Below are 27923 nucleotides of genomic sequence, written 5' to 3'. Positions count from 1 at the left end.
TAATTAATCATTTCTTAGTAATAGACACCAAGGCGTAGCTGTATACTTTAAATAATTTTTATTAGGTAAACATGCTAACATACCCCAAGCGGGTATTAGTTCTCACAGACCATCACAGGGGTGGAGAGGTGTATCTGATGAATGATATCCATATGAGAAAGAAGTACAGATGGAATGTCTATGGCAGAAGATCACACAGAGCTGTATCCTTTTGGATGTAGAAAGTAGAGCAGCCCATGGCAGCCAATCCATAGCAGCCAACCCATAGCAGCCAATCCATAGCAGCCAATTCATAGCAGCCAACCCATAGCAGCCAATCAGAATTCAGTTGTAGTCAAACTGTGACTTCTAATTGGTTGGTATAGACTCGTTCTCTGCACACTATTTTGGTTTTATTAAAGCACTTTAAGATGTCTTTGTTTATGGGGGGGGGGGGGGGGGGGGGGGGGTCAAAATCAAAACAGTAAATTAACAAAACTGTTCAGTTTATATTAAAATCATTTCATTAAGTGGTTACTATGCATTTTGTTCTGGTCTGGTCCACTGGGTTGTATAAACATAGGAAAACAATGCAATGTGTCTATTCTGACAGCAACACCTGGAACTGAAAGCATAAACCAGAGCTATAAATAAAATAAAATAAAAATAAAATAAGAATAAAATTACAGCTCCTATGAGCAACCACAAGATGGCAGCAGAGTAACACTGCTAAAAGCAGGCTGTTACAATGGTGTACTTCCTTCTGGTCAAAGTAAAGCCCAATACTACCCAATTATTATTATTTTTTTTGGGGGGGGGGGGGGGTTAGAATTTTTCTTCAATTTTTTTTAAAGCTGACTGCACCTTTACTGAGATGATTTCTCTCTTTTTCCCATTTCTTCAGACAGAATTTTTTTTACCTTCTCACTCTACAAGAAAATGTAACTTTATTGTTGTCTGTGATTTCCCCTCATTTTTCTGCTTCTTCTTATGTCATATAGACAGGAAGTGGAGAGCTATTCTCCTACTTTTTAACCCATGAGACAGGAAGTAGTAAGAAATCCTTGGAGACACAGGAAGCTGTATGAACCTATCAAGGTTTTAGTCCCCCCCCCCCCCCCCATATCTAAATAAAAAATAAAAAAAAATTGGGTAGACTTGCCCTTTGAACACGGGCTGTTGACATCATTGACATCATCAAGAATGACATCACATCTCCCCTAGTAAGTCCATGGTCTCTCCAATACAGGTCAGCAAAAAAGGAAAGAGTTAATCAAATGGAAATCAAACTAAAGAATGTTTAAACAGAACCTCTCACGTTTTGGAATTAAGTTATTACATTTGCTAAGGAGCTTCCTCGGAAAATGGCTTATTACAAAGTCGCTTCTTTCCAGAGAAACAGGCGGCTGAAAAAAAAAAATGGAATTCCCATTTTAGGAGATTTGATTTTAAGGTCGCTCCTCTATCCCCGTTCAACTACTGCTGCAAATAGCTCGAGAGGCAAGGGAGGAGCAAAAAAAAAAAAGTCTCAAGAATAGTCAAAGTTTGTATCAGGAATGAGGGGACTTTAAGGGTCAAGCCAAGGGGGTTGGCAGAAGAGACATACACCTTGGGCTCTTTAGAAGGTAGGGACTTGAAGTGCAGGGCTGGGGCCAGGGGTTGGCAGAAGAGGCGTCTGCCTTGGGCCCTTCAGAAGGTGGGGACCGAACGGCAGGGCTGGGTCAAGGGTTTGGGAGGAGGGGCAGCCACCTTGGGCTCTTCAGAATGTGGGGACCGAACGGCAGGGCTGGGTCAAGAGTTTGGGAGGAGGGGTGGCCACCTTGGGCTCTTCAGAAGGTGGAGACCAAACAGTAGTGCTGGGTCAAGGGTATGGGAGGAGGGGCGGCCACATTGGGCTCTTCAGAGGGTTGGGACCGAATGGCAGGGCTGGGTCAAGGATCTGGGAGGAGTGATGGCTGCCTTGGGCTGTTCAGAAGGTGGGGACTGAAGGGCAGGGCTGGGTAAAGGGTTTGGGAGGAGGGGCAGCCACCTTGGGCTCTTCAGAAGGTAGGGGCCGAATGGCAGGGCTGGGTCAAGGGTTTGGAAGGAGTGACGCCCGCCTTGGACTCTTCAGAAGGTGGGGATCGAACGGCAGGGCTGGGTCAAGGGTTTGGGAGGAGTGACGGCCGCCTTGGGCTCTTCAGAAGGTGGCGACTGAATGGCAGGGCTGGGTCAAGGGTTTGACAGGAGGTGGGGACTTTAAGGGCAGGATCCGGTCAAAGGGTTGACAGTAGAGACATGGCTCTTCAGAAGGTGAAGACGTTAAGGGCAGAGCTGAGTCAAGGGGTGGGCAGGAGCGACAGCTGCCTTGGGCTCTTCAGAAAGTAGGGACTGGATGACGGGGCTGGATCAAGGGTTTGGCAGGAGGGGCGGCTGACTCGGGCTCTTTAGAAGGTAGGGACTTTAAGGGCAGGGCTGGGTCAGCAGAAGGGGTGGCTGCCTTGGGCTCTTCAGAAAGTAGGGACTGGACGACAGGGCTGGATTAAGGGTTTGGCAGGGGGGGGGGGGCGGCTGCCTTGCGGTCTTTAGAAGGTAGGGACTTTAAGGGCAGGGCTGGGTCAAATGGGTCGGCAGAAGGGGTGGCTGTCTTGGATTCCTCAGAAGGTGGGGACCGAAGGGCAGGGCTGGGCCAAGGAGTTGGCAGAAGGGATGGCTGCCTTGAGCTCTTTGGAAGGTGGGTACCTAAGGGCAGGACTGGACCGGGCCGAGGGATGGCCGCCATGAGCTCTTCAGTGCAGTGCTAAGTGAAGGAGCGGGCAGGAGGGGTGGCCACCTTGGTCCCTTCAGCAGGAGGAGGGTGCAAAAATGGCAAGACCTTCAACCTATGCAGCAAGAGTAGTTCACAGTCCATGGAAAGGTTGCACTTTGGCCTTATTACTTTGGGTGCTAACGAACCTTGTCCCAGCACTGTTTGAGGGATATTCAAGTTTTAGGCAGAGACCAATAAGCAATGTCCTAAAATGTACAGCCTAGGTCTGACTCTTACCTGAGAGTCAGGCCAACCTGTTTCTATAAAAAAAAGAACGACAGCCATATAAAGGTATCGATTCACAAAGCTATAACACATGTATATGCTTTAAAGATGTACAGTTAAGACATTTAACTCATGCATTATAACTTTGTTCGCTGACCCTTTTGTGTAAAATTTAATAACTTGCTTCAGACTCATCAAGAGATATCACATGAGTGACAAATCCAACAGAACATGAGCCCAGAATCTTCAAGTTCTCATTTTTTTGGTGAGGCGACCAAATTTATGTCTCCTCAGGGGTGGAGCAAATTGGGTGGGTGGGGTCAGGGGGAGGCTCTAATTTGCATGAGGCTGGAGTGAGATGGAATAAGGCAATTATGGGTAAAATGAAGATGGCCACCGAGATGGTCTATATTCATTCAATTCTATATAATAAATATTTAAATATAATATATGCTATATAAGAACATGCCTTAAGAAGGGGACCTCTGTGGTCCTTCGTACAAGATAAGACCTCACTATTCAGCTTTTTTCATAGAAAACTCTTCCTTCCTCCATCAATCCCAACAGCTACACTCTGAGCAAGGAGTAAATGCAAGATGGCCGAACCATGGTCAACCTGTTGGGGGCACGGGCTCAGTTTAAAAGAATCAGCATTCATAATAATTTAATGGGACGGGGAATAGGGGGAGGGGAGTGTAGGGGAAGGGGGGGGGAGGAGCTGAGCCCTGTTGTTACTTGGCTTGCACTTCATAGAAAAGAAAGTGGAAGAAGTAGGCGAGCCTGCGCACAGTGTATATCGTACAGGGCAGTGTTGAGGTCACAGGTGGAGCTGTCCTCCTCACGAGCTTGGGTTTGGTTTCTTTTTCTGGAAGCGACGGAACTTGTTCTGGATGGCCAGAGCGGCCTTTTCTGTCTCCGGGGCATTGAGGTCGATGTCAATTTCCTCTTCCACCGCCTCCGACTTCCCAGGTTTGTCTGCAGAAGAAAAAGAAAAGAAGAAGATTGACCTATGGGGACCTATGAGGAAGGAGAGAGTGCCTGTAAAACCTTCTTAGGATTAGCTATGTCCATAGATAATTTAAATAAATTAGTAGATAGAAAAAAATAAAAATATGTATACACCAAATATAGCCTATACCTAAAAATTCTGGAAACCATACAAATAGATTGCATAGAAATGTGGCTGTGAGGTCTCAACAAGTTTCGCTACAGTAGCTTCCTCGGGAGATCCTTGAATAGGCTGGTGGTGAAGAAGTAATAAAAACATGTATACACCAGATATCATCAGCCTATACACCATTTAGTAATAAGCCATATAAAAAGTGCCATACACCAATAATTCAGGAATAAGTATGGATTGCGTAGTAAGGTTGCTGTGAGCTCTCAACGCATTTTGTTATAGTAGCTTCCTCAGGAGCTCCTTGAATATGCTGGTGACAAAGAAGTAATCAATATTCAAATAACATGATTTACCCACATTGCAAATATATTTGGACCTTTTGCTCCTGGGTGACCCTGGCTTGGGTGCTTGCAGTCGTATTTTCCTTCCCTTGTTGATGGTCGATGCCTCCTGTATACACACACCAGATTTGTGAATAGCCCTACTACTTTATAGTTGTAAATGTATTACTGTGTCGTACCTTACATATCGTATGTGTTGTATTATGTTTTTTAAATAATGATGATTACTTCTTTATCACCGGCATATTCAAGGAACTCCTGAGGAAGCTACTATAGCAAAACACGTTGAGATTTCACAGCCACCTTTCTACACAATCTATACTAATTCTTGTATTGTTAGTGAATTGCACTTTTTGTATGGCTTTGAGAATTACTAAGTGGCATATAGGCTGATGATATTTGGTTTATACATGATCTTATTTTATTACTTCTTTATCACCAGCATATTCAAAGATATCCTGAGGAAGCTACTACAGCGAAACACGTTGATATGTCAAGGCCACCTTTCCATGCAATCTATACTTATTGTTGTATTATTGGTGCATTGCACTTTTTGTATGGCTTCTAGAATTACCAAGTGGCGTATAGGCTGATGATATTTGGTGTATACATGTTTTTATTTTTTTGCCTTCCATTCTGATTTTAATTATTTGTATATAATAAAACTTCCTTTTATTTATATTCACGTGTGATATTTTCCTGAGATGTTGGGCACCGAAAAGTCACATTTTTTTTCCCCATTAACTATTGACCCCAATTATCTTTTTAGGTTTCCATACACGTCTCCATCTGACCACCAAGGAAAGAGGCCCTTCTCCTGCTGGTGGTCAGTCTTTGCCTTCTGCCCAGTGACCTTCTGCCATGGGCCACCAACATCAAAGAGGGCATCTCTCACGTTGATCACACCAATGTACTGGAAGTTGTAGATATAAATAAATCAGGGGTTCCCCAAGATCTGAACATTATCGCAACTCTTCCTCCAGGGTATGTAGGTTGAGGAAGACTCCTCTATACCAGGGATCTCCAAACTTTCTAAACAAAGGGCCAGTTTATTGTCCTTTAGACTTTAGGGGGGGCTGAACTGTGACCAGAGTGAATAGAACATTTTTATGGTATCAGTGGGAGTAAACAATGTCCCATCTATGGCATTAGGGGGAGGAATAGTGTCCCATCGTTGGTGTCAGTGGGAGAAATGTCTCCCCGTTGGTAATATCAGTGGAAGGAATTAGGCCCCATTGCTGGTATCAGGGGGAGGAAATATGCACCATTGTTGGTGTCAGTGGGCAGAATAGTGGCCCATATCAGTGGGATGAATAGTGCCCCAGTGGCAAGATAAAGGCAAGCAAAGGGCTGCATCTGGCCCTCGGCCGCATTTTAGACCCCTGCTCCAGTGAAATCAATTATGTTTTCTGGAAAATTAAAGGAACTGCTATCAAGATGGAGATCAGGGAGACATGAGGACCACTTGATAGTTCATCAGTGGGGCCCCACCTCACATACAGTGTACTATATGACCAAAAGCATGTGGACCCCCTTTTAAATGATGGGAATCAAGTGTCTCCAGTAAAAAGTGCTGTTAATATTACACCATACAAAGACCATGTAGACCAGTGATTCTCAACCAGGGTTCCGTGGAACCCTAGGGTTCCTCCAGAGGCTGCTAGGGGTTCCTTCAGCATTGGGCAATTTCTGCCTCTCAGATAAGTTCCCACTGTTCCCAAGATCCCATTGATCCTTTTTAGCTATCTGTAAGGAGGTAATTCTTCCCAATGACCACAAATGTAAGGACCATTCCTCCCAACGACCATCACACTAATGTATCATGAATTGTAGATTTCTCATTTTTAGCAGGGGTTCCCAGAGACCGGAGAACTATTTCAAGGGTTCCTCTATGTTGAAAAGATTGAGAAAGGCTGTTGTAGACAATTGGGTTTTTCCAACTTGTGGTAACAATTTGGGGAAGATCCTTTTCTGTTCTAGCATGACTGTGCCCATGTGTACAAAGCCAGCTCCATAAAGACATGGTTTGATGAGTTTCGTATGGAGGAACGTGAGTGACCTGTGCAGAGTCCTGACCTCAACCCTACTGAGCACCTTTTAGATGGATTAGAATGCCGACCGTAAGCTAGGTGTTTTCACCCAAAATAAGTATCAGATCTCACAAATGGGAAAAAATTCTCAGAGACACCTTCCAAAATCTTGTGGAAAGCCTTGCTAGAGGAGTGAAGGATTGTATAGCCTCAAAGTGGGGCCAACTCCAAATTAATGACAATGGGGGCAGGGAGGCAATTTAATATTAATGGCAATGGAGGGGCAACTCTGTAATAATGGTCATTGGGATAAATGGCCACAAATTCTCACAGACACCCTCCAGAATCTTGTGGAAAGCCTTGCTAGAGCAACAAAGGATTATATAACCTCAAAATGGGGCCATCTCCATAATAATGGCCATGGGGGGAGGGAGGGAACTCCATATTTATGGCCATGGAGGGGCAACTCCATAATAATGATCATGAGGGTCAATTTCATATTAATGACTATGGAAGGTCAACTCCATATTAATGATCACAGGGGTCAACTTCATAATAATGGTCATGGAGATCATCTCCATGTTCATGGCCATGTGGGTCAACTCCATATTAATGCTTATCAAAGGGAAAATTATATTTTGCTGGTCATGGGGTCAATTCCATATTCATGGCCATGGGGCCAAATCCATATTGATGATCATTGAAGGAGACAACTCCATATTAATGGTCATGAAGGGACAACTCCATATTAATGGTCACGGGGGTCAACTTCATATTAATGGTCATGGATGGGCAACTCCATATTAATGGCCATGGATGGGCAACTCCATATTAATGGTCATGGATGGGCAACTCCATATTGATGATCATGGGGGTCAACTTTTTATTAGTGGTCATGAAGGGACAACTACACATTAATGGTCATGAAGGGTACACCTCATATTAATGGTCATTGGGTCAACTCCATATTAATGGTCATGGGGGTCAACTCCATATTAATGGCCATAGAAGGTCAACTCCATATGAATGGCCATGGGGATCAACTCCATATTAATGATCATCCAAGGGGACAACTCCATATTAATGGCGATGGAGGGTCAACTCCATATTAGTGGTCATGGGGTCAACTTCATATTAATGGTCATGGAGGGTCAACTCCATGATAATGGTCATAGGGGTCAACTTCATATTAATGGTCATGGATGGGCAACTCCATATTAATGGACATGGAGGGTCAAATCCATATTTATGGTCATGGGGTCAACTCCATATTAATGGCCATGGGGGTCATGGTCATGGATAGGCCCCTTTATATTAATGGTCATAGAGAGTCAACTTAATGGCCATGGGTGGCAACTCCATATTAATGATCATCCAAGGGGACAATTTCATATTAATGGCGATGGAGGGTCAACTCCATATTAATGGTCATGGGGTCAACTTCATATTAAAGGTCATGGAGGGTCAACTCCACATTAATGGCCATGGGGGTCATGGTCATGGATAGGCCCCTTTATATTAATGGTCATAGAGAGTCAACTTAAAGGCCATGGGTGGGGGGCAACTCCATATTAATGGTCATAGGAAACAACTCCATATAATTGGCCATGGAGGGTCAACTTCATATTAATGATCATCGAAGGGGACAACCTCATACTAATGGCTATGGGAAAGGGGGCAACCCCATTCAGTATTTATGGCCATGGGAGAAGGGAGGCAACTCCATATTATTAGCCATGAGGGAAATGGGGCAACTTCATATTAATGGCCATGGGAAACAGCATTCAACGCCGCATGCTACATAAGCAAAAGCTGAAAGGTGATACTATCAGAGAGCCACCTAGAGAGATGCAGAAAGGAATTGGTGGCACTCATCTCCGCTTCCCACTTCTTTAATAATTTTAACGCTAGTTCTGGTGTGTACTCTGCCTGCTGACTAATCACCTGAAAGCTTCAAACTAAAAATATATGTGTAAACAGCTTCCATGATTACAGTATATGCAGCTGGCAGGTGTCTACCGATGGGGGGGCCCAAATAGCGGAGGAGGGGGGGGGGTGAGATACAAGGCGTACATACCCTTCTCCTCGTTCAGGGAGGCCTGGTTGGCGGAAGGCAAATCATTGTTAGCTCGGAGCTGCAAGAGAGAGAAAGAAAAAGAGGTTCTAATTACCAAAAGAGCTCAGTACACCCTGTAATACCATTATCCATGTAATAGAAAGGTCTGCAGAACATCGCACCATCCCCCAACAGATTGACATATTCTGCAGATTATCCCATCACTGACCCCTCTAGAGATCTGCAGAACATCACTCCTTCCCATCCCACTCCTGACAGATCCATATTTATATATTCTGCAGATTATTCCATCACTGACCCCCCTAGAGATCTGCAGAACATCGCTCCCTCCCCTCCGCCTCCTGACAGATCCATATTTATATATTCTGCAGATTATTCCATCACTGACCTCTTCAGAGATCTGCAGAACATCACTCCCTCCCATCACCCTCCTGACAGATCCATATTGATATATTCTGCAGATTATCCCATCACTGACCTCTCTGGAGATCTGCAGAGCATCGCTCCCTCCCCTCCCCCTCCTGACAGATCCATATTGATATATTCTGCAGATTATTTCATCCCTGACCTCTTCAGAGATCTGCAGAACATCGCTCCCTCCCCTCCCCCACGTGACAGATCCATATTGATATATTCTGCAGATTATTCCATCACTGACCCCCCTAGAGATCTGCAGAACATCGCAACCTCCCCTCCCCCTCCTGACAGATCCATATTGATATATTCTGCAGATTATCCCATCACTGACCCCTCTAGAGATCTGCAGAACATTGCTCCCTCGCCTCCCCCTCCTGACAGATCCATATTGATATTTTCTGCAGATTATCCCATCACTGACCTCTCTACAGATCTGCAGAGCATTGCACCCCCCTCCCCCTCCTGACAGATCCATATTGATATTTTCTGCAGATTATCCCATCACTGACCCCTCTAGAGATCTGCAGAACATTGCTCCCTCCCATCCCCCTCCTGACAGATCCACATTGATATATGCTGCAGATTATCCCATCACTGACCCCCCTAGAGATCTGCAGAACATCGCAACATCCCCTCCCCCCTCCTGACAGATCCATATTGATATATTCTGCAGATTATCCCATCACTGACCTCTCTAGAGATCTGCAGAACATCGCTCCCTCCCACCCCCCTCCTGACAGATCCATATTGATATATTCTGCAGATTATCCCATCACTGACCCCTCTAGAGATCTGCAGAACATCACTCCGTCCCACCCCCCTCCTGACAGATCCATATTGATATATGCTGCAGACTATTCCATCACTGACCCCCCCCTAGAGAGCTGCAGAACATCGCTCCATAGAGTAATTTTATGGAATGGAAATGAATTGTCCCCATTTGCCGGCGGTTCTGTTTTATGTCGGTACTTGTTCCGGTACAACCATTCATCTCATAGTGGAGAATGACACTTAAATGCGGATTTGGCTGGCGGCAGTGAGCCGTATAGCTGGGCATGGATCGCAGTGTATGCAGTAAGTCATTTTTATGGCATTGCCAGGACAGAACTGTGTAGATTTCGCTCGGTTTTCTGCTTTGGCGCCGATCTGGCTGTTTTGCGAAATCCTCATCTCAGAGGAATACGAAACGCGTTGGGCTTCACTATGAACAGAGTTTGGCATGCGGCACTGGACAGCGGTGTATCCAGCCATAAATGACAAAGCCTCGGCCCCATGTTTGATGGATGCCATCGCAATGCCTAATCGCTGCCCATAATTCTCCTTCTACATAAGAAGAGCAGCTGTAATGATGAATGGTGGTACAATGTATAAAACCGCGGAGGAGCGCCGCAAAGAGAAAGGAGCCAACAGTGAGCCCAGACCATCAATATGTTACAGCATGTCACAGACTGAGAGGGATGGCAGAGACCCTGGACTTATAAATCATCGACATGGACTCATCTCCTATATATATATATATATATATATATATATATATATATATATATATATAGATAGATAGATAGATAGAAGGAGGTGGGGGGGAGAATATGGGGGTGGAGATACAGTGGTGTGAAAAAGTGTTTGCCCCCTTCCTCATTTCCTGTTCCTTTGCATGTTTGTCACACTTAAGTGTTTCGGAACATCAAACCAATTTAAACAATAGTCAAGGACAACACAAGTAAACACAAAATGCAATTTGTAAATGAAGGTGTTTATTATTAAAGGTGAAAAAAAATCCAAACCATCATGGCCCTGTGTGAAAAAGTGATTGCCCCCCTTGTTAAAACATACTATAACTGTGGTTGTCCACACCTGAGTTCAATTTCTCTAGCCACACCCAGGCCTGATTATTGCCACACCTGTTCACAATCAAGGCATCACTTAAATAGGAGCTGCTTGACACAGTAAGGTCCACCAGAAGATCCTTAAAAGCTACACATCATGCCGAGACCCAAAGAAATTCAGGAACAATTGATAAAGAAAGTAATTGAGATCTATCAGTCTGGAAAGGGTTATAATGCCATTTCCAAAGCTTTGGGAATCCAGCGAACCACAGTGAGAGCCATTATCCACAAATGGCGAAGACATGGAACAGTGGTGAACCTTCCCAGGAATTTAATTTAAAATTACCCCAAGAGCGCAGCGACGACTCATCCAAGAGGTCACAAAAGACCCCACAACAACGTCCAAGGAACTGCAGGCCTCACTTGCCTCAGTTAAGGTCAGCGTTCATGCCTCCACCATCAGGAAAAGACTGGGCAAAAATGGCCTGCATGGCAGAGTTCCAAGGAGAAAACCACTGCTGAGCAAAAAGAACATCAAAGCTCGTCTCAATTTCTCCACAACACATCTTGATGATCCCCAAGACTTTTGGGACAACATTCTGTGGACCGATGAGACAAAAGTGGAACTCTTTGGAAGGTGTGTGTCCAAGTATATCTGGCGTAGAAGGAACACTGCATTTCATAAAAAGAACATTATACCAACAGTAAAATATGGTGGTGGTAGTGTGATGGTCTGGGGCTGTTTTGCTGCTTCAGGACCTGGAAGACTTGCCGTGATAAAAGGAACTATGAATTCTGCTGTCTACCAAGAGATCCTGAAGGAGAATGTCCGACCATCTGTTCGTGTACTCAAGCTGAAACGAACTTGGGTTCTGCAGCAGGACAATGATCCTAAACACACCAGCAAGTCCACCACCGAATGGCTGAAGAAAAACAAAATGAAGACTTTGGAGTGGCCTAGCCAAAGTCCTGACCTGAATCCTATTGAGATGTTGTGGTATGACCTTAAAAAGGCCGTTCATGCTCGAAAACCCTCTAATGTAACTGAATTAGGACAATTCTGCAAAGATGAGTGCGCCAAAATTCCTCCAGGACGCTGTAAAAGCCTCATTGCACGTTATCGCAAACGCTTGGTTGCAGTTGTTGCTGCTAAGGGTGGCCCAACCAGTTATTAGGTTTAGGGGGCAATCACTTTTTCACACAGGGCCATGATGGTTTGGATTTTTTTTCACCTTTAATAATAAACACCTTCATTTACAAATTGCATTTTGTGTTTACTTGTGTTGTCCTTGACTATTGTTTAAATTGGTTTGATGTTCCGAAACACTTAAGTGTGACAAACATGCAAAGGAACAGGAAATGAGGAAGGGGGCAAACACTTTTTCACACCACTGTAAGTAGGTAAGTGGGGGAGAAAGGGAGGTAAGGAAAAAAAGAGTAGAATGTGGAGGGAGAAGGAAAGGGAGGTAGGGAGAGAGAGAGACTGTGGGGGGGGGGGGGGGACGTGGGGGAAAAGTGATAGGGGGGAGAAAGAGAAGGATGTGGGGGGAAAGAGAGAAGAATGTGGAGAGGAGAGAGAGAGAAAGAGAGAGAAGAATGTGGAGGAGAGAGAGAAACATGTGGAGGAGAGAGAGAAGAATGTGGAGAGGAGAGAGAGAAGAACGTGGAGTGGAGAGAGAGAAGAACGTGGAGAGGAGAGAGAGAGAGAGAAGAATGTGGAGAGGAGGGAGAGAGAGAGAGAGAGAGAGAATGTGGAGAGGAGAGAGAGGAGAATGTGGAGAGGAGAGAGAAGAATGTGGAAAGGAGAGATAAAGAAGGATGTGGAGGAGAGCAAGAGAGAGAGAGAAGGATGTGGAGAGGAGAGAGAGAAGAATATGGAGAGGGGAGAGAAGGATGTGGAGAGGAGAGAGAAAAGAATGTGGAGAGGGGAGAGAAGGATGTGGAGAGGAGAGAGAAAAGAATATGGAGAGGGGAGAGAAGGATGTGGAGAGGAGAGAGAAAAGAATATGGAGAGGGGAGAGAAGGATGTGGAGAGGAGAGAGAAAAGAATGTGGAGAGAAGAAGAGAGAGTGAGAGACAGAGAGAAGAATGTGGAGGGGGGAGAGAAAAGAACATGGAGGGGGGAGAGAGACAGAGAGAAAAATGTGGAGAGGAGAGAGAGAGAAGAATGTGGAGGAGAGCGACAGACAGAGAGAAGAATGTGGAGAGGAGAGAGAGAGAGAAGAATGTGGAGAGGAGAGAGAGAGGAATATGGAAGACAGAAAGAAGAATGTGGAGAGGAGAGAGAGAGAAGAAAGTGAAGGAGAGAGACAGAAGAATGTGAAGAGGAGAGAGAGAGGAATGTGGAAGAGAGAGAGAAGAATGTGGAGAGGAGAGAGAGAGAGAGAGAAAGAGAAGAAAGTGAAGGAGAGAGACAGAAGAATGTGAAGAGGAGAGAAAGAGAAGAATGTGGAGAGGAGAGAGAGAGAAGAATGTGGAGAGGAGAGAGAGAAGAATATGGAGAGGGGAGAGAAGGATGTGGAGAGGAGAGAGAAAAGAATGTGGAGAGAAGAAGAGAGAGTGAGAGACAGAGAGAAGAATGTGGAGGGGGGAGAGAAAAGAACGTGGAGGGGGGAGAGAGACAGAGAGAAAAATGTGGAGAGGAGAGAGAGAGAAGAATGTGGAGGAGAGCGACAGACAGAGAGAAGAATGTGGAGAGGAGAGAGAGAGGAATATGGAAGAGAGAGAGAAGAATGTGGAGAGGAGAGAGAGAGGAATATGGAAGAGAGAAAGAAGAATGTGGAGAGGAGAGAGAGAGAAGAAAGTGAAGGAGAGAGAAAGAAGAATGTGGAGAGGAGAGAGAGAGAAGAAAGTGAAGGAGAGAGAAAGAAGAATGTGGAGAGGAGAGAGAGAGAAGAAAGTGAAGGAGAGAGACAGAAGAATGTGAAGAGGAGAGAGAGAGGAATGTGGAAGAGAGAGAGAAGAATGTGGAGAGGAGAGAGAGAGAGAGAGAGAGAGAGAGAGAGAGAGAGAAGAAAGTGAAGGAGAGAGACAGAAGAATGTGAAGAGGAGAGAAAGAGAAGAATGTGGAGAGGAGAGAGAGAGAAGAATGTGGAGAGGAGAGAGAGAGAGAGAGAAGAATGTGCAAGGTGAAGACAAAGAGAGACAGAAGAATGTGGAGAGGAGAAAGAGAGAGAGGGAGGTAGGGAGAAAAGAATGTGGAGGAGATAGAGAGAATGTGGGGGGGGGGGGAGGCGGTAAGGAGGAGAGAGATAAGAATTTGGGAGGAGAGAGAAGAATGTGGGGGGGGGGGGAGTTTCGAGGAGAGAGAAGAATGTGGGGGGGGGGAGTTTCGAGGAGAGAGAAGAATGTGGGGGGGGAGTTTCGAGGAGAGAGAAGAATGTGGGGGGGGGGAGTTTTGAGGAGAGAGAAGAATGTGGGGGGGGGGAGTTTTGAGGAGAGAGAAGAATGTGGGGGGGGGGAGTTTCGAGGAGAGAGAAGAATGTGGGGAGAGAGAAGGAGGTGGGGGGGGGGGGTACAGAGAAAATTGTGTGTGGGGGGGGAGGGAGAGGTAAAGGGAGAGAGTGAAGAAGGTTGGGGGAGAGAGCGATAGAAGAGAGAAAAGGGTGAGGAGAAACAGTAAGTAGGGCGAAAATTTGATAAAAAAGAGAATGATTGAAAAGAAAGAGTAGGTAGAGGGGAGGAAGGAGGAGGAATGTGGGGGGTGAAGTAAAGAGAGGGGGGGAGGGGAGGGTAGAGGATAAAGAGTGATGGGGAGAGAGGAGTGATGGGGGAGAGAGGAGTGATGGGGGAGAGAGGAGTGATGGGGGAGAGGCGAGTGATTGGGGAGGGGGAGAGCAGAGTGATGGAGGAGAGGAGAGTGATGGAGGAGAGGAGAGTGATGGAGGATAGGAGAGTGATGGAGGAGAGGAGAGTGATGGAGGTGAGTGATGGAGGTGAGGGGGAGAGAAGAGTGATGGTGGGAAGAGAGGAGAGTGATGTGGGAGAAGAGAATGATGGAGGGGTAGAGGGGAGTGATGGAGGAGAGGAGAGTGATGGAGGTGAGGGGGAGAGAAGAGTGATGGTGGGAAGAGAGGAGAGTGATGTGGGAGAGGAGAATGATGGAGGGGTAGAGGGGAGTGATGGAGGAGAGGGGGAGAAGAGAGTTATACAGGAGAGGAGAGTGATGGAGGAGAGGAGAATGATGGAGGGGTAGAGGGGAGTGATGGAGGAGAGGGGGAGAAGAGAGTTATACAGGAGAGGAGAGTGATGGGGGAGAGGAGAGTGATGGGGGAAGTGGGGGCGAGGAGAATAATGGAGGGGTAGAGGGGAGAGGAGAGTGATGGAGGAGTTATATATAAAGGGAATGTGTAGAGAGGAGGAGGTATGGAGTAGAATTGGAGTGAGTAATGGGGGGGGATGGGGAATAATGGAGGAGATGTGGTGATGAGGCTCTTGGCGTTTTGTGTCTGTTGAGAGATGAGATATTTCGGTGGAGAGAAGCTGTTGGTAAATCTGATTTATCTGGGTCACCGACTGTCACAGATTGTCTTCATGAAATGTAGAGTCCAGCCCACTCTCTGATCAAGTCATTATCCAGTCAGCAATGGAAAGAAGGCTTTTCCTCCTGAACATGACATGGACATGGCACGGCCGGCATCCACACCGTCACGTCTGAGGTCTCGGGAAGCTCACAGGCACTTAATGAGACAATATTTGGTCAATAAAAAGTGGCTGACTCATTGCCAATTCAAGAGTGTCATCAATATACAGGCCATTAAATATTGACATTGACCATCTGTGAACATGGTGTTCGATCACCCGGATTGTTTTACATTTCCATCAGTAGCATACATCACCCGTACATCACCCGTACATCGCCCGTACATCGCCCGTACATCGCCCGTACATCGCCCGTACATCGCCCGTACATCGCCCGTACATCGCCCGTACATCACCCGTACATCACCCATACATCACCCATACATCGCCCATACATCGCCCGTACATCGCCCGTACATCGCCCGTACATCGCCCGTACATCGCCCGTACATCGCCCGTACATCACCCGTACATCACCCGTACATCACCCGTACATCACCCGTACATCACCCGTACATCACCCATACATCACCCATACATCACCCATACATCACCCGTACATCGCCCGTACATCGCCCGTACATCACCCGTACATCACCCGTACATCACCCATACATCACCCGTACATCGCCCGTACATCGCCCATACATCGCCTGTACATCACCCGGCAATGACAATCGGGGAATTATGCCATTTCATTTACAGCTTCCATTGAAGTGTAAACCCAACTCTCTGGCTTGGCGTCGTAATTAACAAATTTGTTCAAGATAAACTAGAACTAAAATGAAAGTGTTGCATTTGAGTAGGTTGCAACAAACTTCCCCCAAAATGCAAGGCTTTGCCCAGGCCTTAGGGGGCGCTAAGTGAGCATTCTTGGCACCGGCTCACAGTGGACTCCACTGTGTGGTGGACAATATCTTCCCCATCTCTACCAGCATCGTTGTCAATATCATCTTGTTCTAAACATCTCATAATACGTTGGCCTGTGTGGAATTTTATGAAATACTCTTTCCTATAAGCCGGTTGTGGGTAACCCATTATCCTTTCACTTCGATGGGGGGGCGCTGAGAGGGGCAGATCCAGTCTTTATGGAAAGGTGTGGACGCCATGACTTGATGGATGGGTCTGTAGGAACGGTGGTGGGGGTCTTTGTTTTCAGACTGTAGTATGTTGCCAGGGAAGCAGCAAACCTGGTAGTCATGGCTACCACTGGATGGCAGGTCTGTTACCATGGCAACAGAGGAGTGTAGATCCCGTTACTGTCCAAACGTTAATTCTTTGTCAACAAGTGAAAGGAGAAATTGATTTACTCCAACCCAGGTTCTATTATCTAACCAAAGCTCAAACCTAGCCCAGAAACCTAAAGAGAATTCTAGTTCTAACCCCAACACTTAAACCCATGCATAGGCCATAGCCTAAGACTAACCCCCGTCCAAACCATAATGCTAAAAACTAGCCTTCAAACTAGTCTCTATCTCCTCACTCTCTAATGCCGCATACACACGATCAAACAATCCGGTGGAAAAGTCCGGCGAACTCCAGTCCGCCGGACAATCCCCCTGAGGCCGCGTACACACGGGCGGACTGTTCGCCCAACCTTGTCCGCTGAACAGTGTTTGGGCGGACAGTCCGCTCGTGTGTGGGCTTTCAGCGGACAGTTTCAGCGGACAGTTGGACGGACAAGGTCTTTCGGAAAGCGGAAAGCGGAAAGCGAACAGTCCGCCCGTGTGTAGGCCACTTTCGAAATGAGCAAATTGTTCCCGCTCGGAGGAAAGTCCGCCCATTTCGAGCGCGTGTGAAGGTAGGCGGGGCCCGCGAAGGAGACGTCGCGGGCTCCGCCGCCTGGAATGGACTTAAAGGGGAACCCCAACGCCGAAAAAAAACGGCGTGGGGGTCCCCCCAAGTCCACAACAGACCCTTGTCCGAGCACGCTACCCGGCCGGCCAGGAAAGGGGGGCGAGCGAGCGCGCCCCCCCTCCTGAGCCGTACCAGGCCGCGTGCCCTCAACATGGGGGGTGCCTTGGGGAAGGGGGGGCCGCGCGGCCCCCCCACCCCAAAGCACCTTGTCCCCATGTTGATGAGGACAAGGGCCTCTTCCCGACAACCCAGGCCGTTGGTTGTCGGGGTCTGCGGGCGGGGGGCTTATCGGAATCCGGGAGCCCCCTTTAAGAAGGGGGCCCCCGGATACCCGCCCCCCACCCTATGTGAATGAGTATGGGGTACAATGTACCCCTACCCATTCACCTGTAAAATAAAAGTACCCAAAAAAAAAAACACAACACAAGAGAAAAAATATTTTATTGCACAGCTCCGGGGGTCTTCCGTCTTCGGGGGTCTTGTTCCCCTCTTCGGTTCTTCTGCTGGGCCACCGCGCCTTCTTCTAGCTCTTTTACAGGTGGTGGCCCGGTCTTCTGTCGCCGCTGCCTTCCGTTCTTCTGTCGCCGCCTTCGGTTCTTCTGCCGGGCCACCGCGCCTTCTTGTAGCTCTTTTACAGGCGGTGGCCCGGTCTTCTGTCGCCGCTGTCGCTGTCGCCGTCGCCGCCTTCCGTTCTTGTTCTTCTTCTTGTTCTTCTTCTTCTTCTCCAGGAGATGTTGACACGTCGCTCTCTCCGGCCGGAATGCCAGAGCCGCGCTGTGCGGTCACTTATATAGTGACAATGGGGCGGTGTCACATGGTATATGTCACATGGGTTGGTCACATGGTGACCCCGCCCCCTTACGATGTCATAGTCCCCATGTGACATCAACCCATGTGACCAACCCATGTGACATATACCATGTGACACCGCCCCATTGTCACTATATAAGTGGCAGCGCAGGGCGGCTCTGGCATTCCGGCCGGAGAGAGCGACGTGTCAACATCTCCTGGAGAAGAAGAAGAAGAACAAGAACAAGAACGGAAGGCGGCGACGGCGACAGCGACAGCGGCGACAGAAGACCGGGCCACCGCCTGTAAAAGAGCTACAAGAAGGCGCGGTGGCCCGGCAGAAGAACCGAAGGCGGCGACAGAAGAACGGAAGGCAGCGGCGACAGAAGACCGGGCCACCGCCTGTAAAAGAGCTAGAAGAAGGCGCGGTGGCCCGGCAGAAGAACCGAAGAGGGGGACAAGACCCCCGAAGACGGAAGACCCCCGGAGCTGTGCAATAAAATATTGCACCCCCCATGTTGAGGGCACGCGGCCTGGTACGGCTCAGGAGGGGGGGCGCGCTCGCTCGCCCCCCTTTCCTGGCCGGCCGGGTAGCGTGCTCGGACAAGGGTCTGTTGTGGACTTGGGGGGACCCCGACGCCGATTTTTTTCGGCGTTAGGGTTCCCCTTTAAGTCCATTCCAGGCGGCGGAGCCCGCGACGTCTCCTTCGCGGGCCCCGCCTACCTGTACACGCGCTCGAAATGGGCGGACTTGCCTCCGCCTTACGTGGGCGAGTCCGTTCATTTCAAAAGTTGAGCGAACTGTTTGGCAAACAGTTCGCTGAAACAGTCCGCTCAAAAAGTGCCGTGTGTGGCCATGTCCGTCCATGCTAATTTTGAGCGGACTGTTTGCCGAAACTGTTTGACGAACAAAGTTGGGCGAACAGTCCGCCCGTGTGTACGCGGCCTGAGTGTAGCCTCCGGCGGACTTTTTTTACCCAAAAGTACGGCGGACTTAGAAAGTAGTTTTGCACTCCAATCTTCCCGTCGGACTTGCATTTCGGCGGACAATCCGGCCGTTGGTATGCCGGTCCGCTGTACTCTGGGACTGTGACATCATACTGGGCGGGGACATCATCCGGTGATGTCCCTATACAAGTCGCCGCGCGCCGTGTCCCGGTCATTGTGAGCAGAGAGAGCGACGAGGCAACATCTGAAGAGAAGAAGAGAAGAACAGAAGACGTCGACAGTGGGCACAGCTGCGACAGAAGACCGGGCCACCGCTAGTAAAAGAGCTAGAAGAAGGCGCGGTGGCCCGGCCAGAAGAACCGAAGAGGGGGACAAGACCCCCAAAGTCGGAAGAAGAGGGCGGCGGCAAAGAAGAAAGCCGTGCTCCTCCGCTAGCAAAAGAGCCCGGCGAGAAGACCCCCGAAGACGGAAGACCCCCGGAGCTGTGCAATAAACTATTTTAACCCTTGTGTGTTGTGTTTTTTTTTTACTTTTCTTTACAGGTGAATGGGTAGGGGTACATTGTACTCCATACTTATTCACATAGGGTGGGGGGCCGATATCCGGGGGCCCCCTTATTGAAGGGGCTCCCGGATTCCGATAAGCCCCCCGCCCGCAGACCCCGACAACCAACGGCCAGGGTTGTCGGGAAGAGGCCCTTGTCCTCATCAACATGGGGACAAGGTGCTTTGGGGCAAGGCACCCCCCCATGTTGAGGGCACGCGGCCTGGAACGGCTCAGGAGGGGGAGGGGCGCTCGCTCGTCCCCCCTTTCCTGGCCGGTCGGGTAGCGTTGGGGTTCCCCTTTAAGTCCATACAAGGTGACGGGGCCAGCGACGCCTCCTTCGCTGGCCCCATCTACCTGGAGACGCGCTCAAAATGAGCGGACTTTTCTCCGCGTGTGTGGTCGAGTCCGTTCATTTCAAAAGTACGGCGGATAGTCCGGCGGACTTAGTACGCTGTATTAGTCCGCTGAAAAAGTGCCGTGTGTGGGCAAGTAGCCCGTTCGGAAAGTCCGGCGGACAGTCCGGCGGGAAGTCCGCCGAACTAAGTCCGCCGGATAGTCGGCTACGTGTGTACGCGGCATAACTCTAACCTCTATGTCAAACATATAGTTATATTAAACTATAGAAAGCTTAGCTTTCAACCTTGCCTCAATCAGAAAACATTTAACCACTATCCCCAACATTAGCATTCACCATAGTCTAAAATAGTGATTCTCAACCAGGGTTCCGTGGACCCCTAGGGTTCCTCCAGAGGTTGTAGGGGTTCCTTCAACATTGGACAATTTCTGCCTCTCAGATAAGTTCCCACTCACAACATTGATATTTTTAGCTGTCTATAAGGAGGTAATTCTTCCCAATGACCACAAGTGTAAGGACCATTCTTCCCAACGACCATCACACTAATATATCATGAGTTGTAGAATTCAAATTTTTAGCAGTGGTTCCCCCGAGATCAGAGAACTATTTCAAGGGTTCCTCTGTGTTGAAAAGGTTTAGAAAGGCTGGTCTAAAACATAGACTTTATCCCGTGCCATTGGGCGCATCAAGCAGTAAATGGTCTCCAACCTCCATGAAATTCTGTAAGCTGCGTCCGATTCAGTCTTGGCCCATGGGGCCTGTCAGGTCTGTTGTGATGGTAGACCATCAGTTTGTAAGCTTTAACCTTAGTGTCTATTTTTTAATTCCTAACCCCTGTCCGTAACTTTCAACCTAGCCTCTATCCTTAAACCCCCTAACAGCTATGTCTGATGTTATCTTTTCTCCAAGCTTCTATTTTTAAAGCCCTAAGCCTAACCTCTTTATGTAACATTAGCCTTAAACCTAACCTCCAACCTAACCTAACCTCCAACCTAACCTAACCTCCAACCCTGAACTTAACCTTGAACCTAGCCATTGATCACTTAACTTTGCCTTCAACCTCAGCCTTTTACGTTCGACCTAGCCTCTTTGTTTAAAGCCCTAACCTGAACCTCTACCCCTAATGTTAGCACCACCTAACTCCTAATGTAAGCACCCCCCTATCCCTAATGCTGTGTTTCACCTAACCCCTATCCCTAAGCTTAATTTCATTCTAGCTTCTACTCCTTAACCCTAAACTCTATGTTTAATAATTGTCCTAAATCTACCCTTTATCTCAAAACCTCTAACCCTAAGTCCAACATTAGTCTTCGCACTCGCCTCCAACCCTAAATAGTTACCATCTTATTATATTCCTAACCTTAGAATTCAGCTTAGCTTCTATCCACGACTTCTAACCATAACCTCTGCCCCTTAACCATCAGTCTAGTCACTAGGTCTAAAAATTTCTAACCCAAACCTCTATTCCTACCCTTAGACTTTCACCTAGCCACTATCCTCCTCATCCCTAAATCCCGCTACAAATCAAAGGGAGAACGAAGATTCGCAGCCCAAGGACCCCGGCTATGGAAACGCTCTACCCACTAACATCCGCATGGAAGAAGACCATCGGGCCTTCAGAAAAAAAACTCAAGACCCACCTCTTCTAAGCCCTTGTACACACGGTCGGAGAATCCGTCGGAATGTGTCCTATCGGACCGTGTTGTCGGATAATCCGACTGTGTGTGGTATGCATCGGACTGATTCCGTCGGAATATCCGTCGGACCCAATTTTCCAACTTGTTGGAAATATTTCCCGACCAACTGGGCCGATCGGACATACTCCGATCATTTGTAGAGAATTTTGATCGGACCAAGTGCCACGCATGCTCAGATCAAATTCCTACATCAAAGCTATTGGCTACTAGCCTGAATGTAGTCCCGTCGTAACGAAATTACGTCATCACGTTCTGAAAGATCGGATTTTTCGCCAACTTGGCCCGACCGTGTGTATACAACAGTTTCGGACACAATCCGTCCGACTAAATCCGATGGGCAAAATCCAACGGATTTGGTTGGCAAAATCTCCGACCGTGTGTACGTGGGCTTAGACTTTCACCTAGCCACTATTCTCCTCATTCCTAAATCCTGCTACAAATCAAAGGGAGAACGAAGATTCGCAATCCAAGGACCCCGGCTATGGAACGCTCTACCCACTGACATCCGCATGGAAGAAGACCATCGGGCCTTCAGAAAAAAAAATCAAGACCCACCTCTTCTAAGAAGCAGGACAACACAGGACGGATCGAGCGCCTTGAGGCGATTCAGTTCGCAGTTGTAGCGCTATACAAGTCATTTATTCATTAACCTTACCTTATCTATAACCTTAACCTTCAATCCAGCCTCTACCCTAAACCCTGTTATCCCTAAAACACGAATTATTGCTAAACCCCAACCTTCAACCTTCAACCTTGCCTCTCTCCATAAACTCCTATCTGCCTAACCTCAATGTCGAAATTCCTAACCTAAACCTCTATCCCTATCCTCAAGCCTCCATTTAGCCCCCTATTCCAAACCTTAACCTTACTGTATGTATAATGACTTTTCGATGGACTTGGTCCGGCGGACAATCCGACGGACTTTGCAACTGAGGTCCACCGGACTTTGCAACTGAGGTCCACCGGACTTTCAAATAAACGGACTTGGCCACACACGATCACTCCAAAAGTCAGACGGATTGGAACGTGATGACGAAGAATAAGGAAGTTCATAGCCAGTAGCTGCCCTAGCGTCGGTTTTAGTCCGCCGGACTAGCACACAGACAGATTGTCCGCTAAAAGCCGGGTCCGGCAGACAAATTTGAAGCCAGTCTTATTTCTAGGTCCGTCTGACTTTTGGGAAGAAAAAGTCCTCTGGAGCCCACACACATTCGATCGTGTGTACGCGGCATTACATTTACCTTCAATCCAGCCTCTATCCCTAAACCCCTAACTCTGTTTATGTACAAAACCCTAACCTTTATCGATAACGCTAACCTACAACCTTGCCTCTCTCCCTAAACCTCCGTCTGGGTCTAACCTTAACTTTACACCTAGCCTTTACCCCTAACCCTAACCTTACAGAAACCAAAAGCCTATCATGGAAAAGACCTTTGCTATGTAAATATCTTCCACTAAAGCTAGGCTGGTGTTATAAGAAAGAGTTTGGGTACTGACAGACACTACGCAAGGAAACTGGTGCCAAAGAACCCGCTCTGAACTGTTTCTCCAGATAAGATTATTCTAAGCACCTTTCCTGAGCCCAGGGTGTCCGAGATCCTTTGTCTGAAATCCTCATTTGATAATTGAAGAATTATGTCAGATGACTCTGTAATGCAGCAGATGACTGCTTAGAGGGGACGCCTCATAATCTTCTTGGAGGATTAATTAGTGTGAAAGGTAAGAGTGAGAGGTCAGAGAAGGGACTGGGTGGCCACAAAGATAAAGTGGATGAGGGAAAAGCATGAGAGAAGAAGACGGTAATAGTAATGATTAGGCATGAACTCGAAATTTCATACACATCCCATAGTCCATAGCCCATAGTCCAGAGCCCAAAGTCCATAGCCCAAAGTCCATAGCCCAAAGTCCATAGCCCAAAGTCCATAGTCCATAGCCCAAAGTCCATAGACCAAGATCCATAGTCCATATCCCATAGTCCATAATCCATAGTCCATAATCCATAGTCCATAATCCATAGCCCATAATCCATAGCCCATAGTCCATAGCCCATAGTCCATAGCCCATAGTTCATAGTCAATAGCCCATAGACCAAAGCTTATATCCCATAGTCCATAGAAGAAAGCCCATAGTCCATTACCCAAAGTCCATAGTCTATATAGCCCACAGTTCATAACCCATACTTCATAGCCTAAAGTTCATAACCCATAGTCAGTAGTCCATAGCCCTTAGTCCATAGCCCAATGCCCATAGACCATAGTCTATAGTCCATAGCCCATAGCCCAGAGACCAACGCTCATAGTCCATATCCCAAAAGTCCATAGCCTATAGTCCATAGCACATAGTCTATAGCACATAGTCTATAGCACATAGTCTATAACACATAGTCTATGGCACATAGTCTATGGCACATAGTCTATGGCACATAGTCTATAGTCCATAGCCCATAGTCCATTAGTCCATAGCCCATAGTCCATTAGTCCATAGTCCATTAGTCCCTAGCCCATTAGTCCCTAGCCCATTAGTCCCTAGCCCATTAGTCCCTAGCCCATTAGTCCATAGTTCATAGTCAATAGCCCAAAGCTTGTAGCCCATAGTCCATAGAACAAAGCCCATAGCTCATAGTCCATTTCCCAAAGTCCATAGTCCATAGCCCACAGTTCATAACCCATACATCATAGCCTAAAGTTCATAACCCATAGTCTGTAGCTCATAGCCCATAGTCTAAAGTCCAATGCCCATAGACCATAGTCTATAGTCCATAGCCCATAGTCCACAGACCAACGCCCATAGTCCATAGTCCATATCCCAAAAGTCCATAGCTCATAGTCCATAGCCCATAGCCCATAGCTCATAGTCCATAGCCCATAGCCCATAGCTCATAACCCATAGCCCAATGTCCATAGCCCACAGTCTATAGCCCATAGCCCATAGCTCAATGTTCATAGCCCACAGTCTATAGTCCATAGCCCATAGTCCCTAGCCCACCTCAGGAGTGCGCAAGAGAGGGTGGCTACATTGCTTCATACAGGAACCATGAAGAAGGATAGTAGCCACGCTCAAACAGAAAGACAGATCACAGCAACAAAATAAAGGAATTTGGAGGCCGAGAGCAATAGAAGGGACTTTTCTGAGTTAAGAATACATTTAAGAGTTTAGAGTCACTTTAATGCACCCCTGCATTCTTTAATACATTATTAATCCCTTCCTGCCAACCAGACGCATACAGTATAAGTGGCAGCCGGAGGTGGGCTTTATTTCTTTCTGATCCCTGACTGCGCTACTGTACCGCAGCAGAGAAAAATCAGCCCCCCCCCCCTCCCGTGCCAGACCAGGCTAAGCTGCAAGGCGGAGCTGTGTAAAACTCCGGACTGGATGGACAGAAATACAAATCCTTTGGTAGGTAAAACAGCTTCCCTCATATGTATATGGAGTTCAGCTTTAAGCCAAGGTGGAGGATACAGTAGATTGAGTAATGGAGAGTGAAGAGACCTGGGGGGGGAGGAAACAGGAGGCAAGTCAATTCAACTGGGGAGAGAGAAGCATCAAGGACAAAGCTCAAGGGATGTGTCACCGTTTATTTATAAGACACATCTACATATTGCATATATATCTATAGCCAAGCAATTATTATTCCCTCTGCAGGGGAAGAGCTGATGAGGCGTTGAAGGACTTCGCCCCATTCACGGCACCAACGTATGTATCTCCATTATATATTATTCTCCCTCCTGCTGCTTCCATACAACTCTCCAATTTATTACCTTTCAGCAAGAGTGTAAATATCAGAAATGCTTTATACCCTGTTCCCCCCCGAAAATAAGCCCTACCCTGAAAATAAGACCTACAAGGACTTTAACTAGGGCTTATTTGGGGTGGGGGGAGGGGGGTAGGGCTTATATTGCAGCCTTCACTGACAATCACGCTAGGTCTTATTTTCAGGGGAAACAGGGTAGATACTTGATCTGCCGAGTGAATCCAAAAGAACCAAGGAAGGCAAATATAAGCCGGGAAACCATAAAAGATTTATTTTTCCACATTCAAGCCCCACCAAACCACCAGACAAAAAATAAAATAAAAATTGCAACAGATCTAATGCAGCCTATTCTCTCTCCTGAACCTAACTCAGATTTGCATGCACATCTATGAGCGGGAGAGGGAGGTTGCACACCAAGGAGGCTGCAGCCCCCAGCTTAGGCACTGTGGAAAGCCTGCTGAAAGTGAACAGTATCTCACAAAAGTAAGTACACCCCTCACATTTTTTGTAAATCTTTTCTTCTATCTTTTCTTCTATCTTTTCATGTGACAACACTGAAGAAATGACACTTGTCTACAATGTAAAGTAGTGAGTGTACAGCTTGTATAACAAGTGTCAATTTGCTGTCCCCTCAAAATAACTCAACACACAGCCATTAATGTCTAAACCGCTGGCAACCAAAGTCAGTACACCCCTAAGTGAAAATGTCCAAATTGGGCTAAATTGGCCATTTTCCCTTCCCCGTTGTCATGTGACTCGTTAGTGTTACAAGGTCTCAGGTGTGAATGGGGAGCAGGTGTGTTCAATTTGGTGTTATCGCTCTCACTCTCTCATACTGGTCACTGGAAGTTCAACATGGCACCTCATGGCAAAGAACTCTCTGAGGATCTGAAAAAAAAGAATTGTTGCTCTACATAAAGATGGTCTAGGCCAGTGATGGCGAACCTCGGCACCCCAGATGTTTTGGAACTACATTACCCATGATGCTCCTGCACTCTGCAGTGTAGATGAGTATCCTGGGAATTGTAGTTCCAAAACATCTGGACTGCCAAGGTTCGCCATCACTGGTCTAGGCTATAAGAAGATTGGCAAGACCCTGAAACTGAGCTGCAGCATGGTGGCCAAGACCATACAGCGGTATAACAGGACAGGTTCCCCTCAGAACAGGCCTCACCATGGTCCACCAAAGAAGTTGAGGTCACGTGCTCAGCGTAATATCCAGAGGTTGTCTTTGGGAAATAGACGTATGAGTGCTGCCAGCATTGCTGCAGAGGTTGTAGGGGTGGGGGGGTCAGCCTGTCAGTGCTCAGACCATACGCCGCACGCTGCATCAAATTGGTCTGCATGGCTGTTGCCCCAGAAGGAAGCCTCTTCTAAAGATGATGCACAAGAAAGACCACAAACAGTTTGCTGAAGACAAGCAGACTAAGGACATGGATTACTGGAACCATGTCCTGTGGTCTGATGAGACCAAGATAAACGTATTTGGGTCAGATGGTGACAAGCGTGTGTGGGGGCAACCAGGTGAGGAGGACAAAGACAAGTGTGTCTTGTCTACAGTCAGGCATGGTGGTGGGAGTGTCATGGTCTGGGGCTGCATGAGTGCTGCCGGCACTGGGGGGCTACAGATCATTGAGGGGACCATGACTGCCAACATGTACTGTGACATACTGAAGCAGAACATGATCCCCTCCCTTCAGAGACTGGGCCGCAGGGCAGTATTCCAACATGATAACCACCCCAAACACACTTCCAACACCACCACTGCCTTGCTAAAGAAGCTGAGGGTAAAGGTGATGGACTGGCCAAGCATGTCTCCAGACCTAAACCCTATTGGGCATCTGTGGGACATCCTCAGAGGGAAGGTGGAGGAGCGCAAGGTCTCCAACATCCACCAGCTCTGTGATGTCATCATGGGGGAGGGGAAGAGGACTCCAGTGGTGATCTGTGAAGCTCTGGTGACCTCCATGCCAAAGAGGGTGAAGGCCGTGCTGGAAAATAATGGCGGCCACACAAAATATGGACACTTTTGGCCCAATCTGGGCATTTTCACTTAGGGGTGTACTGACTTTTGTTGCCAGCGGTTTAGACATTAATGGCTGTGTGTTGAGTTATTTTGAGAGGGCAGGAAATTTACACTGTTATACAAGCTGTACACTCACTACTTTACATTGTAGACAAGTGTCATTTCTTCAGTGTTGTCACATGAAAAAGAGAGAAGAAAATATTTACATAAATGTGAGGGGTGTACTTACTTTTGTGAGATACAGTAGATCTCATCTGGAGGCGCAGGGTCCCTTTAAGGAGCGGCGCCGACACCCGCCTCATAGTAACAGCTGAAGTGTTAAATAATGATTCATTTCCAGGGAATTAAACCAAATCAGAGTTTGTCTTTTCGGTGAATAGAAGGAATTGAGATTTCCGGCAGATAGTTAAGAGATGACAAGTCTCTGCTAATGATGGGAAAATCAGAGAGAGAGAGAGGGGGAGGGGGAGGCGCGCTGCTAAATGCCGCAAACTTCCCGCCCGGAGTTCACGTGCGTCGCCATTCCTCGCCTCCTCCTGCCATGTGGAACATCTGCCAGTCCGTGGCACC

The 27923-nt window shown here is 47.4% G+C and overlaps 1 protein-coding gene across 1 annotated transcript; it reads right to left on the bottom strand.

Annotated features, from left to right (window-relative positions):
* Positions 1-41: 41 nt before the first annotated feature.
* Positions 42-27655, bottom strand: PCP4L1 (Purkinje cell protein 4 like 1). The gene is made up of 3 exons (XM_077463419.1): positions 27583-27655; positions 8561-8662; positions 42-3967 (listed from the first exon to the last, which is right to left on the bottom strand). Exons 1-3 carry the CDS (start codon positions 27653-27655, stop codon positions 3831-3833), a joined length of 312 nt encoding a protein of 103 aa, XP_077319545.1. The 3' UTR covers positions 42-3830.
* Between the last annotated feature and the right edge of the window lie 268 nt (positions 27656-27923).

This window comes from Lithobates pipiens, unplaced genomic scaffold (assembly GCF_037356315.1).
Source record: "Lithobates pipiens isolate NorthernLeopardFrog02 unplaced genomic scaffold, aLitPip1_a1.2 Scaffold_30, whole genome shotgun sequence".
Classification (NCBI taxonomy): domain Eukaryota; kingdom Metazoa; phylum Chordata; class Amphibia; order Anura; family Ranidae; genus Lithobates; species Lithobates pipiens.
This window is presented reverse-complemented; position numbering and strand designations above follow the sequence as displayed.

Excerpts from the sequence above, each read along its gene's own strand:
- PCP4L1 (XM_077463419.1), bottom strand. The coding sequence starts at position 27,655 with ATGAGGCGGGTGTCGGCGCCGCTCCTTAAAGGGACCCTGCGCCTCCAG. Across the intron at positions 8,663-27,582 it reads ATCTACTGTATCTCACAAAA|CTCTTTTGGTAATTAGAACC; the intron begins GTAAGTACACCC and ends GGGTGTACTGAG. Across the intron at positions 3,968-8,560 it reads CTCCCTGAACGAGGAGAAGG|ACAAACCTGGGAAGTCGGAG; the intron begins GTATGTACGCCT and ends TTTCTTCTGCAG.